Source organism: Rosa rugosa, chromosome 3, assembly GCF_958449725.1.
Source record: "Rosa rugosa chromosome 3, drRosRugo1.1, whole genome shotgun sequence".
Taxonomy (NCBI): domain Eukaryota; kingdom Viridiplantae; phylum Streptophyta; class Magnoliopsida; order Rosales; family Rosaceae; genus Rosa; species Rosa rugosa.
In genome coordinates, this window is record NC_084822.1 from 27,553,017 (window position 1) to 27,566,508 (window position 13,492).

The 13,492-nt window shown below is 40.2% G+C and overlaps 1 protein-coding gene across 1 annotated transcript; it reads left to right on the forward strand.

The window, feature by feature from the left end:
- The first annotated feature begins 6,595 nt into the window (after positions 1-6,595).
- LOC133740787 (co-chaperone protein p23-1-like) lies at positions 6,596-8,760 on the forward strand. Its single transcript, XM_062168728.1, has 6 exons — positions 6,596-6,757; positions 7,594-7,780; positions 7,875-8,037; positions 8,140-8,177; positions 8,261-8,297; positions 8,414-8,760. The coding sequence occupies exons 1-6, from the start codon at positions 6,753-6,755 to the stop codon at positions 8,530-8,532; spliced, it is 549 nt and encodes a 182-aa protein (XP_062024712.1). The 5' UTR covers positions 6,596-6,752; the 3' UTR covers positions 8,533-8,760.
- The last annotated feature ends 4,732 nt before the right edge of the window (positions 8,761-13,492 follow it).

The following is a 13,492-nucleotide window of genomic DNA, read 5'->3' on the forward strand; positions in this document are numbered from 1 at the left end:
ACGTGGTGACTAAAGTGAATAACAGAGATAAAGTTGAGTGACCAAAGTAATATATTTAAAAAGTGAGTGATCAAAGTGTCGAACAGGTAATTGAGTGACCATTTATGATATTCTTCCTTTTCTAAAATAAAAAAACATAAAGAATATGTGTGTGGGGGAAGACTAGTTTATAGCAAAACTATGTAAAAGTTCTTGACAAATGATTGTTTTGCAACTACGTCCATAACTTCTTTTTTTTTTAATTTTTTTGAGAAGAAGAAACAAACTTGATTCCAAACTTTGAAAAATTACATAATATGGGAATGACAGGTGGTGAACATAGGTTCCCCACTCTCCTCTGTGAAAACAACCTCAGTTACGGTTTCGTCATCAATGATGACATCCATGAGCCAAACGAGCCCAACCCTTTACCAACTTAATCACCCCTTTTTCTAGGCTACAAAACAAGACCAATTCCGAGAGTCAAGATAACTACTCACTGCCAACACTGAAAACAACCATGTCACCCTCTTCAACACCGTGTTCCCAAGCAACCTGACCACATGTAAGGATAAACCGCTGTCATATTGACAATAAGAAGCCACTGATAATACCACTTGTAGGCCTCGGTAATAACACCAAATCAATGGCTCATCAATCAACCTAATCCATGACTCACCATACCTCTTCGCAGCCAATCTCAAGAAGAAACTTACCCCATTCAACACCATGATCCAAAACCGCAAAATCATGTGCAGGAGCTCTTCCCCATTACCTTGACTACAAACAAGTATAGAGATTCCATGAAATTCCCAGACATGACACCTAAAGAATGGCTTTGCCATTAAACCAAGACCCCTAAACCCTAACTCAAGTAAGTAGGGACTAAAACGAACTAACCAAAGCCTAACCAAACACTAAAAGACAAAAACCTACTAAAGTAAGAAACAGGACTACCATGAACACTTGTTCTCTTCTGCAACATTGACTTCGGCGAACCCAAAATGCGAACCGGTGACACCCTAACTCTCTCTAGATGCTACATCTTCCTCTCTCTCCCCCCACACATCTTCTCCGGCGTCTGCATCGTTGAGTGATTGACTTCTTTTCAGTGATCAGCCACCAGATCTGGACTCTCCTCCACCTCGGCTACCTTGTCTTATCATTTGTTTTAGATGGTCTCCACTTCTCTCTTGATTTACCGCTGTTTTGGCCTATACCCTTCCTCCTTCATGCTTTGCTAGATTTTCAAATCTTCTCCTTCCTACCTCGAGCTGCCCTCTGCTTGCATTAATTGCACTAGAATATTCACCTAACCCCATGATCTCGAGTAACTGCTTTGGTGACGCTTTGGGTCTTAACCTTCCTGCCATTTGACATCCTTAGTTTACATGCAATCCTCACGCCTTTCTTATCACATTAATGGTACGCCGATTTCTGAAATTCCTTCTGTTTCCCATGAACAATCGCTTCGATTCTCCTCCTACCCCTAGGCTTGCAGGCTCTGCCAGCTGCTGTTCTTTGTGGCCCTATTTATACCTGGCTTTGATTTCTAGGTTGGCCATGTTTCTTCCTTCATCCCTCTGTGCCTTTAACTTTTTGCTCTCTGTTGCTAGTTTAAAGTCACTCATGCATCGCAATCCCTTTCCCCCCCTCCAAGATGAAGAGGATAGCGCCTCTTCTCCTCACCCCCCTTTCTCTACTCCTCTGCCCGTTCTTTTTGGGGAAGGCCCTAGAACTGGTATTCTTCAGTCCACTGACCCTTTACCTAGCCCTCTTCGTGCAGGGTCCAATACTGCTGCTCACCATTACTCTATTGCTCCCAATCTCCCCATTGGGGCTTCTAATGTCTCCACCCTTCCCAGAAACACCAGGAGCTCTGCTCTCCCCTAATATCTCTATGCGGATGCTTTGCATGGCCATACGGAGAATACTGTTCATTTTACCTCTATTTCCTTGGAGGTGCGGCTGGACGATCCCTATACTAACTCCTGCTTAGTGGAGAACACCAATTTAGTTCTTATGGGCAAGATTTTCAATGAAACTGTTTCTCCTCAAACTGTGATCCAACGCATGAAGGTTAGCTGGGCCCATCTCAATGAGGGCTCTTGCTAGTTTCAAATGGTTCAAGGTTCATTTCTTTGTAGAGGAAGACCTCCTGCATGTGTTGGAAAATCGACCCTGGTATGTTCAAAGTCAGATTTTTGCTTTAAGACGATGGGAACCTAGCTTCCATTCTGCTTATACTATATTGGATTACCTTATTGTTTGGGTCCGGTTTTCTTTTTTACCTTTCCATTATTGGAATGCTCCGGGCATTACTTGAGTGCTTAATCAGCTGGGCATCTGCCAGCGCATTGACAAGGTTACCCTAAACCGGAAAGCCTTTATCTTTGCTCGGGCCTGTGTCCAGATCTCTTTGCTTAAACCTTGGCCCCGTGTCCTTCATTTACTAGTAGATCCTCGCTCAGACACAAGCATTGCCCTTAACCTGCATTACGAAACCATTCTGGAAACTTGCTTCTACTGTGGCAGCATTGAACATCCTCTGGGTTATTGCCTGATCATGTGGAAGATCGTCCTGTCTTGATGATTCACAAATTTCTAGAAGAGAACTATCTTTACCCCTCATCTACTAAATATGATGAAATGCGCTATGGACCTGTACTGGATAATGCGATGCTTGTCTTTCTGAAAGCTCGTACAATGTCTCTTCACAAGCTGCTAATTTGGCCTCCCCCAACACACTCCAGTTCATGCTCCAAATTGGGGCTATCCTGCAGATGAGGTAACTGGTGACTCTGAATGGCGCATTGTCCAGCGCCGGTCCTCTAGAAACCCCCGTGCTCACACTCAGAATCGATCTACCCTAGTTCACACTGATAGAGGACTCATCTGAGATCATACAGACTACCAGCGAGAAATCCCTAGCCCTCGTTCCTCTGATCTAACTTCGCCTTTCTGCCGCAGCCTTAATATGCAGAGTACCCATCGTGAGCTTGTCCTTCACATGGGGCTATTTAAGAATGTCCCTTTTTCAAAAGCAGTTTTCATTGAGTCAGATGATGATTCTTCATCTACCCATTCTCTTCCTTGCAGCTCTTCGAATTTTCCTCCCCTGAATGACACTAGGCATGCCAAGGTGAGTTCTTCCTCTTCTTTTGACCGATTTAATCCTGCTAGACATACTTTTCACCATTGTCCTTCCTTGTTTGTGAATGATGGAGTTGTTTCTATCACTGCTGCTGATTTAGCTGAATTGATTAAGTTTGAGATTGCCTTTCCCAATCCACAATGTCCTGGCCAGTTTGTTGTCAATGACTTTCTGAACACCCCAATTACCATTATTTCTGATCCTGATATGCAGCCTGAACATCACATCCCGGAGGAGGATTTTCAACCTGCTCTTTCTGAACCAATGTTGCCCAGTCAAGATGAATTTGATCAAGCTGTTGTCGCTCCTTTTCTTAGTCCCAGGAAGAGGACTCGTGACACTGATGAGGACTTCGAAATGACCCCTGTAAATGACCCAGTCTCCCCTAAAAAATCTCCCAAATGAAGTGGGGCTCTTGGAACCGTAGGGGTGTTGCTAAGGATGGCTTCCTTAGTCAGGCCCTTCATTTTACCTGTTTTCCCTGGATCTTTTGTTTTTTTCTTGATACCAAGTTATTGGAATTTGTAGCTTCTAGGCTAGTGACTAAATTTTCTTTTAGTAAATCTATGGTTGTTGGTAGTAATAGACAGTGTGGCAGCCTTATCCTCCTTTGGAATGATGCTACTTTTTCTGTTAATGTGGTTTTAGATCATGAACGTTTTCTACATTGCTCTATTCTTGATAACATATCTCTTACTTCTTGGTTTGCCACGTTTGTCTATATGATCCCTCATCGAGATCAACATCTGACTATTTGGAATGCTTTGAAAACTCTGAAACCTAATTCTAAACCTTAGCTCATGATAGGAGACTTTAACTGTATCCTATCTCTACAGGAAAAGAAAGGCATTAAGTGGCACCCTAATTTGGTTTGAGATTTTATTCCCTTCTGTTTATCTAAATTTGGTTTCCACCCTAACTAGATAAAACTCATTATAAATTGTATCACATCTGTTAATTTCTCCATTCTCTTAAATGGCAGCCCCCAAGCTTCCTTTACTCCCTCTCGAGGAATTAGACAATGTGATCCTCTTTCCCCTTACATGTTTATTCTGTGCATTGAACCCCTTATTCAACATTTAAATGCCTTAAGCTCTTATACCAAAAACCAAGTAGGGATTCTCTCTTCTCCTGGTGGCCTTAGGATTTCAAACTTATTCTTTGTTGATGACTATGTAATCTTCTCTAAGACAATTACTACTACTGCTAGATCTGTTCTAAACACTCTGAACCTTTTTGCTTGTGCTATTGGGAACATATTAACTACCATAAATCAACTCTCTATTTCTCTCCCAATGTGCCGACCTCTATTAAACTTTCTATTTGTAATATTTTACAAATTCAGCATAAATCTACTATTGGTCGCTATTTAGGTATTAATAATGTTGTTTTTTGAAAAGATCTCATCAATTCTAAATACCTCATTCTGAAGATGCAAAAGAAACTTGCAGGCTGGAAATCTAACTCCTTATCCAAAGGTGAAAAACTTACTCTGCTCAAGGCCAACCTTTCAGGTATGCCTAATCATGTTCGGTCCTCTTTTAAATGCCCAAAGTCTACTATTTAGTCACTTAATGCCTAATCATGTTCTCTCTTCAGGTTTGAGGTGGACAATTGGGGATGGTGCAACTACTAATTTTTGGCTTTTTAATTAGGCCTTTCTTTTTCCCCTACTTAATTTTATTCCTGAAAATGATCAGCATTCCATCAGAGCAAGTTCACCCGTTGAGCTTGACCGGTCAAGCTCAACGGGTGGACTTGCTCTCAATACTACTGAAGTAGTTGCTGATTATATATATAATTCTACTTGGAATTACCAGAAACTTAGGGCTGTTTTGCCTACTAATGTAGCTAATCAAATAACTCAAATCCCTCTACCTTATTTTCCATCTTCTGATCAAATGGTTTAGGGAGCCACGAGTTTTGGACATTTTACTATTAAGTCTGCTTCTTTACTAACTCAGGATGTTGTTGCTCATTCCAAATCCAAGCTTTTTCTTCTCCTATTTTTAAAGAAGATCAAAGGATTTCACTCCTACCCCCATGGTGACTCGAACCCATGACCTCGATCTTAGGTAGTGAGTGCTCTAATCACTGAGCTAACACCACTTCGTCAAATCCAAGCTTTTTCTTAAAATGTGGAAACTGTCAATCCCTCCTTAAGTCAAAGTCTTTGCCTGACAACTCATACGTCAACGATTGCTGACCAGGGATAATTTATTCACTTCTAGGCCTATTGATCGTAAATGCCCTTTATGTGGTTTACACCTTGAAACTCAAGACCATCTGTTTCTGTAGTGTCCTGAAGTTCAACCTGTTTGGCATACTACTTTTCCTACTCTGCAAATACATACTTGGCAAAATTCTATTTTAGATTGGCTTGAGCTTTTAGCTACTAACCCGGTTTTTCATAGTCTAGATTGCCTCAGTATTGCCTTGATCACAGCTTATTATATTTGGAGATCTAGAAATGATTCTATCTTCTGAAATACTACTTTTTCCTCAAGTCATGTTCTTCATGCTGCTTCCTGAACTTGGGTTACTCATCAACGAACAGGTTCAAGCCCTTCTTCCTCCACAAAGACAGCTACTCCTGCTAATATCAAATGGAATCCACTTCCTACTGGCCGCCTCAAACTTAACTTTGATGGTTTTGTAAGAGCTTCCTCATGAGCTGCAGCTGGTTTCGTGTTTCGCAATTCGGATGGAGATCCTATCTCAGCAGCTAGTAACACAGTTGCCTCACTTGACATTCTGATTGCTGAAAGTTTGGCCTTACGAGCAGATTTACATGCGGCTTGGATCCATGGTTTCTCTCAGTTTGAAGTGGAAGGTGATTCCAAGATCCTCATTGACAGCCTCAATGGCATCAGTTCCGTTCCTTGGAAAATCAGACATCTGGTGCTGGATATCAAACATCTTGCTCAGTTAGTTCGTGTCTTGTCTTTCCGCCATACACATAGAGAGGCCAATTTCTTGGCAGACGCTAAAGCCAAAATTGGACATGGTTCTCAACCTCAGAGTTGGTCTTCTGCCCTTCCCCTTTCGGCTAGTCAGGTCTTTCTTTTCGATTGTTTAGATGTTGGTTGTCTTTGTGGTTTTTGTTTGTAATTAGTTTTTCTCATCGAAAAAAACATTGACTTCGGCGACCCGACAACAGCATCTAAGGAGTGGGAATTCTCTATTGCAACAGCCCACCTCCAAAGGTCAAACACATCCAAGAATCGTCCTGACCCGCATATGTTATCCAATCTCGTTAAGAAAAACAGGCCTGTCACCCAGCCACCGCATATGTTTTAAATATATCACTTTAGTCACTCAATTTTAATTATGTGTCTCACTTTAATCACTGAAGGATGCAAAGTGTGATATTTTCGTTAAATGAAATATAATTATCTCCGAAGGATGCAAAGTCTAAAACGAAAGGAAAGAATGGAATCGTGCAGAACCATCCAGACGCAATGAGTAATAGAAAAAAAGAAGCATCTAGACCCCCTTGGTTACCACTTTACTGCTCATAAATCTATAAAGAATAAAACCCCCCTGTTCCTTTGTTCATTCTCTCTCTCTCTCTCTCGGAAGTGAACTCTGCGTCTGTGAAACAAATCAATACGCCACCATGAGGTATGCTTCCCTGATTTATTTTACATTAATTTCTGATTTTGGCTGCGGTTTTCTGTAAACATAAAAGAGTTTTGAGTTAAATACCTATACGCTGGTTTCTTCTTTTCGATTTTCAATTGGTTAATTGCCGAACCAGTCTAGGGTTTTGCTTTCAATGGATTTCGCAATTTTCCTTGAATGGAATGTGCTATATTCTACCAAGATTCCTTTTTTTTTTTTTTTTTAACTCAGCAACCGAATTAATTATAGTTAAATATTCTTAGTTTGGAAGAAAAAGTAAGAATTTGGTGAAAATTACATCAGATGCAATGGGATAAGAAACGTAATCTCAGAGTGTTGTTCCTTTTTTGCAAGCTTGATTTGTGTGTAGAAATCTTGTAGGACAATTATTACTCTCGTTCCTGCAAATTTGGAACTTGCTCAAATTGAAAAGAATAGGAAGAAGATGTGTTTGTGTTTGTGTTTTGTTAAAGCTACATCCCTATAAAGCTAGAAACTTGTGAAAGAAGCCTTGTTTAGTGTACAACTTTTACTGTTTGAACCTACAAAGGTTTGATTCTGTGAAATATCGAAGGTAGAATCCAGGCTACTTCCTTGTTTCTTGTACTTGCAGGGAAGAAAATTCTACTAGAGATTCTGTTATCTGCTTCGTTCTGTTCTTTAATCTTGGCGCAGCCTGCATGTAGTATAATTCTAGCATGTGTATTTATTGCGATAACAGAATTTAGACAATGTTTTACTGTCTTCACGGCATCAGAAGTGAAAGTTATGGTCTTAGAGAATTATTGTGCAGTCGTTCAGCAGTCTGATAACCATTTTAATATGTGATTTTTCAGCCGACATCCTATTGTCAAGTGGGCTCAGCGGCCTGATACGCTTTACATTACTATTGACTTGCCTGATGCCCAGGATGTAAAGCTCAAACTGGAGCCTGAAGGAAAGTTTCTATTCTCTGCTACCACTGGACCAGAAAAGACACCCTATGAAGTTGATCTTGATCTCTATGACAAAATTGATGTAAATGTAGGTCGACGCTTGCAAATCTCTAACCAGCATGTATTTTACTAAATTGTTCACTCTTTATAAGTTTCGTTATTGACTCTGTTCTTAACTGCAGGAGAGTAAGGCTAGTATTGGCTTGAGAAATATCCGTTACCTAGTGACAAAGGCTGAAAATAAATGGTGGAGCAGATTGATAAAACAAGAAGGAAAACCTCCTGTGTTCTTGAAAGTTGATTGGGATAAATGGGTAGATGAGGATGAGGAGGAAGGCCAAGGACGTGAGTATTCCTAAGATCTTTTAAAATTGTTATCCATGTTCTTTATAGTTTCCTGGAAATATTCTTACCCGGGTTTGCATTATCTGTAATTTTGGATTTCAGTTGGAAATGACATGGACTTTGGCGACATGGATTTCTCTGTAAGTATCTATACCATGGTTTGTCAAATTGTATAATGATGGATTATTCATGAACTTAATCAATTGCTATGTCCTGTTTTCAGAAGCTGAATATGGGTGGTGGGGGCGATGGTCTTGATGGTGAGTTCCAGTAATACTGCTATGTCATCTAGTTATTATTCTGTTGGAACTAGACCTAGAAGTGAGTTCCAGTGTTTACAGTGTATATGCTGACTGTTAATTACTTGTGCTACTAGAATTCGACGATAGCAGTGACACTGAAGACGAGACCGCTGAAGCAGCACCATCTGCCTCTGCTGAATCTGATACCAAGCCTACTGCAAGTATGGAGCATGAAGCAAAACCTTCAGTCTGATGAGAAAGCTTTCAAGTGGTGGGGTGTGCCTTCAGATGTTCAAGCCTGCCTGTTTGACATGTTTTAGTGCCACATGTATAAGCACTTAACGAAGTAGAAGGGTAGGATTCTATAAGCACATAACGGAGTGAAGTGTAGTGTTCTTTTTGTTTCTGGTTTTGTTTTTCTTGTAGTAGATATTCTCCTTTACATGATGCGGTACTTATATGATGGTGATGATTTCTATTCTTTGTACTGCATTAGATCTGAGGTCTTATCCCGTTTCCTTTGTTTTGTCCAACTATATGTGGCATTATAGCATCAGATCTCTATGTTGAGCTTGACTGAGGAATTAGCAGTTCGGAACCATGCTAGCACTAATGAGTTTCTTCTTTTTTTTTGTTTTTTCGGTTGTTGTTGTTGTCATTTTAAAGGATATTTTGTGGGATTCACTTTTTATCATATATCAGCATTTTGACTATACAATTTTTATGGCTTCATGAATAGATCGTTTAGGTTTATAATTGTAAGTCACAGTCATAAATGTCATAATGATTTGGTCAAAAATTTACAGAAGTAGTATACTCTAAATTTAAAAACTTAACGATCAAAATAGTTATGATTGAAAAGTTGGTCTAATAAGGGATTTGTAAAGGGGGGTGAAATTTGCACACTCACTTTTACAATATGCCCTTAGTATTGATTTTACAAAACTGCCCTTATACTTTACTACTCTCTCTACTCCATCGATCTTCTGATTCTTCTCCTCTCTCTCTCTCTCATCTTCCTATCAATTGAATTTTTGCTTCTTCCGTATCTCATCTAAATTGATATGCCCAATCATATGCATATTATCAATACTTCCATCAATCAAAAGCAGGACATATATTCTCAAGCAACTCACCTCCAATGCTTGGTTGCTTAATTTTCAATTTTGTGCTCCTAATTCATAGCCATTGTTTTGCCCACGTTGTACAGCAAGTTACTGCTGTTATAGCCATGCTTGACTTTTGCTAGCTTGAGGAAGATTCTGTAAATATCTCTTCCTTCCAGGCTCACATTCCTTAACTCGCATTGGGAATTCTTCAATTCTCCCTCCACATTGCAAATTGAAGCAAGAAACTTGAGGGGAATGGTAATATGGCTCAAGCCGCTCCGATCAGGACCGGTTTCATCGCCGGAGATGGCCGGAATCAGAAGAAATCGCCGGAAAACCTCTAACTGCTACAGTAAGCTTCAAGGCGTCGATTCTTCCTTCTCCGGCCAAGATGCCGTGATCTACCACCACCGGCGTGTGCAGCAGGAAGAGGCGGTCATAAAATGACCGGTGGAACGCCGTCAGGTGGCCGGACGGCGGAGTTATGCCGGAAAAACCAAAGAACCCGAAGAGAGAGAGAACGCGGGAGAGGGGGGAGGGTAGTTATGGAAGAGAATTAACAGCACTAAACAAAATAAGCAAACAATGTCCCTTATTTTACTTTCCTTTACACAATTGATTTAGTAAAGCACCAAAATAATATATTTCGAAACATGCATCACACAATTAAAGCAATCATGCAAAAATCAGATTTCGAATCATTAAGTTCATGTGAAAGTTTGGTTAATAATTATGCAAATCTAAGTACACAAAGCATGTCAATTCAAAGCATAAACAATTTGATTTCAACTCTTGTCCAAAGCCTTTACTACTTATTTGAATTAGGGTTACAAAACATAAACCTAATTACTAGCTCCAATTACATGCAATCACTCTATGTTTCGAACCAAAGAATAAACACATGTAAAAGATATCAATAACACAAAATCAGATCATCACTCCATGAAATCGCAACACATAAAGATCAAGAACACATAAATCGAATATTACATAAAAAAAAAAAAGGGTTTCCAAATTGTTCCCAAAAATCAGATTATAAACTCATAGTTTTGGTTTTACACAAAGAAAATCAAAAGCAGAATTTATATCTACAATTACACATAACCATGAAGATATTATGATGAAGGTGGTATGAACAACCCTTGATTACGTCCCAAAGATCCAAAGCAGCTCCAAGATGGCGGCACAAGGTGGTGATCACCGAAATGGAAGGTGGATGGCACGGCTAAGCTTCTTGAAGATGTGAAAACCTGAAACTAGAGAGAACACAAGTGAGAATACGAAATTATGGAGAAAATGATAAGGCCTTGACGTCAAAAGCTTGTGTATATATAGTGAGATGTCAAGCCTTGAGTCACAATTCGTATCTACTTGCTTTCTCTTAGTTTATATTGATCCAGGCTTTTCTTTGAATTTTCTGATTGGTTGACACATCATTGGACCAATAAATTAATTCCACATCATTAAAGCTGCATCATAAGTCCAATATGTGTTCTTCTTGTCTTCCATGAAAGTAGGACGGCAAAAGAATCCTCTAGTTATCACGGCAACACAAAGTAGAATGCAATTCGGTCTCCTACTTCAACATTTATTCAATATCCGAATTCAATGTGTACTCCATGAGATGTTGCACGACACATGACCGTCTAGAGACTTCCAATTCTCACGACAAAAGCAATCAGAGTTCAATCCGGAATCCTTGTCGCACATTTATTCTATTTTCCTAATTAATAATGTATTACACGGCCACATGCTTTGCACATGACGTCTAGACATCTTCTAGCAGCTTCATGATTGACAGGACCCGCCCCGGATTTCACCCTGAAATCCGAAGTGACCCTGCGGGGCCCACCTTAGAAGAAATTCTACCAAAAATTTGGCGGAACTTCCCCTAAAATGGGCAACCCAAACCTGTAGGGAACATTTACACTTCTCAATCGAATCATCCTTATGCTCCTGGAGCCACCTTGCTCCCCAAATCAACATCAATCTCCAATTCACAAAACACATATCTCAACTTGAATAACATAAATCCCATAGGTAATCAGAGCAATTCAAACAGAAAGGTATATGAGGAAAACCTAATTCAAAGGCAGATGCGGAAGCCATGCTGCTGACTATGCCTCAATTTCGTGTACGCCCGACCTCAACTAATTCGCCTGCAAACTGGGCATTTGAAACCGAAGGGCCCAGGGGAAAAGTATTGGAAACACGTTAGTGTGAGTGGACAAAAATAAACAATTCTAAACGAAAGAAATTTTATACTTTCCCCATTTATTTCCTTAAAAACTCTCGATGCATGCAACGATTTAGAAAACAAATCACGAGAAGCTCCGCTCAAGAAAAACCGACTAGCCCCGCTAGTCAGAAACAACTGAGAAAAAAGATCGAAACTCCAATACTCAACAGGATAAGACCAACCCCGCTGGTTACACGGAAATCAGACTAGGCCCCGCTAGTCGAGAAATGATAGGATATGGGGAAGAAATATCACCATACGGGAAATGGAGCCTCCCAGGCTCTACCTACCCTCAACTGCCACTCACACATAGATTGTGCGAGGAGGAGAACTAATAACCTCGACTGCCACCCACGTGAGGAGGAGAATAAATCACCTCTACTGCCACTCACCAACACAAAGTAGGTGAGGAGGAGAACAAGCTACCTCAACTGCCACTCACCAACACAAAGTCAGTGAGGAGGAGACTTAATCACATAACCCGCGTATGGTGAGGAAAAATGATCGAAAACCAGTAAATCCATGTAGCTTCCCCACATTTCTCACGAGATAGAAACCATGTATTCAACGACGTGACCCCGCACGCCAAGATTACTCTCAATCTCAAAATGGATAAGTGAGAAATAGGAAAAAATCGACGGCGTGTCCCACACGCCCAAATATTCTCAAATCCGTGACCAAAACCGGAAATTAGTATAGGTAAATTCCATTTCCAAAAATCTCTCAAAATCTCCAAGAAGCCAACCCAAACCAAAATCCTTAATTAGGCATTCCCGATGCTAAAACCGAAAGTCAGTAAACAATTGAGAATATCCAACCCCATTGAAACTCATCTTAAAAATCTTTCAGGAGCTTAACTCGGTGATTAGGGATATTCTTAATTCCGGAAATTTACCTCGGAAATAGGGAATTCATCAAATAATATTATAAATCAAAACCAACCTTTGAAATTCATTATTGAAAGCAAATCCATGATATAATTCGAAATCAATTTCTGGAAATTAATTCATTTCCTCAAAAAAAAGTAATATGAATAATCACTAGAGCATTATTTTAAGAAAATAAATGCATGCATCGCTATTTAAAACAAAAGTCCACTCACAGTACTATTCCGACGATCACGCATTCGTGTTCCGTCATCGAGCAATAGCTCGGTACGTCGTCCTGTACACAATTATATTCCGTGAATAATTCTTCAATAATTTAATACAATTCCTAAAATCAACTCCTCATAATTTCACCTCCCAATTCTCCTCGGACTTAGCCCAAATTATACCACTAATACCAATTCGTTAATTTAAAGGTTCCAAGGCAGAACCGAGAGATATCCGACGGTCGGATTCTCGTAATTCGATAATCGAAACCTTAAATTTCAAAATCCATAAATAATTCTAAGTTTCTCCAAAAATTACCAAATTTCACATACAAGCTCTACACAATTAATAGGATTTAATGGGCTAAAAACCGGAATTAAAACACTGCTCTACGCGCCTCCACGCGCTACCCACAGTGGCGGCGCGTGGGGTCCACGCGCCGGCGACCACTACCTCCGATGACCACCAAAATCCGGCAATAGCATCAACACAACAGACCCAACAATTTTCCCAACAGCAACACATTCAAATTTTACCTTGAAGTAGTCGAATCCAACCAGTGAAGAAAAGCCCCGAAACCTGAAGAACCCTAGAAATGCAACTCGTTAATTCGACCTCTACAAAGCAAATTGGAATGAAATACTTTAGGGGAAATGATCTCCATCAAAAACCGAACCTTCGACGTTAACTTGGTGGCCGGAGGTGGCCGGAATTGCCGGAAATCGGCGAAAACCCCAAACTGCAGCCGGAGAGAACTTTGCTTCGATCCGA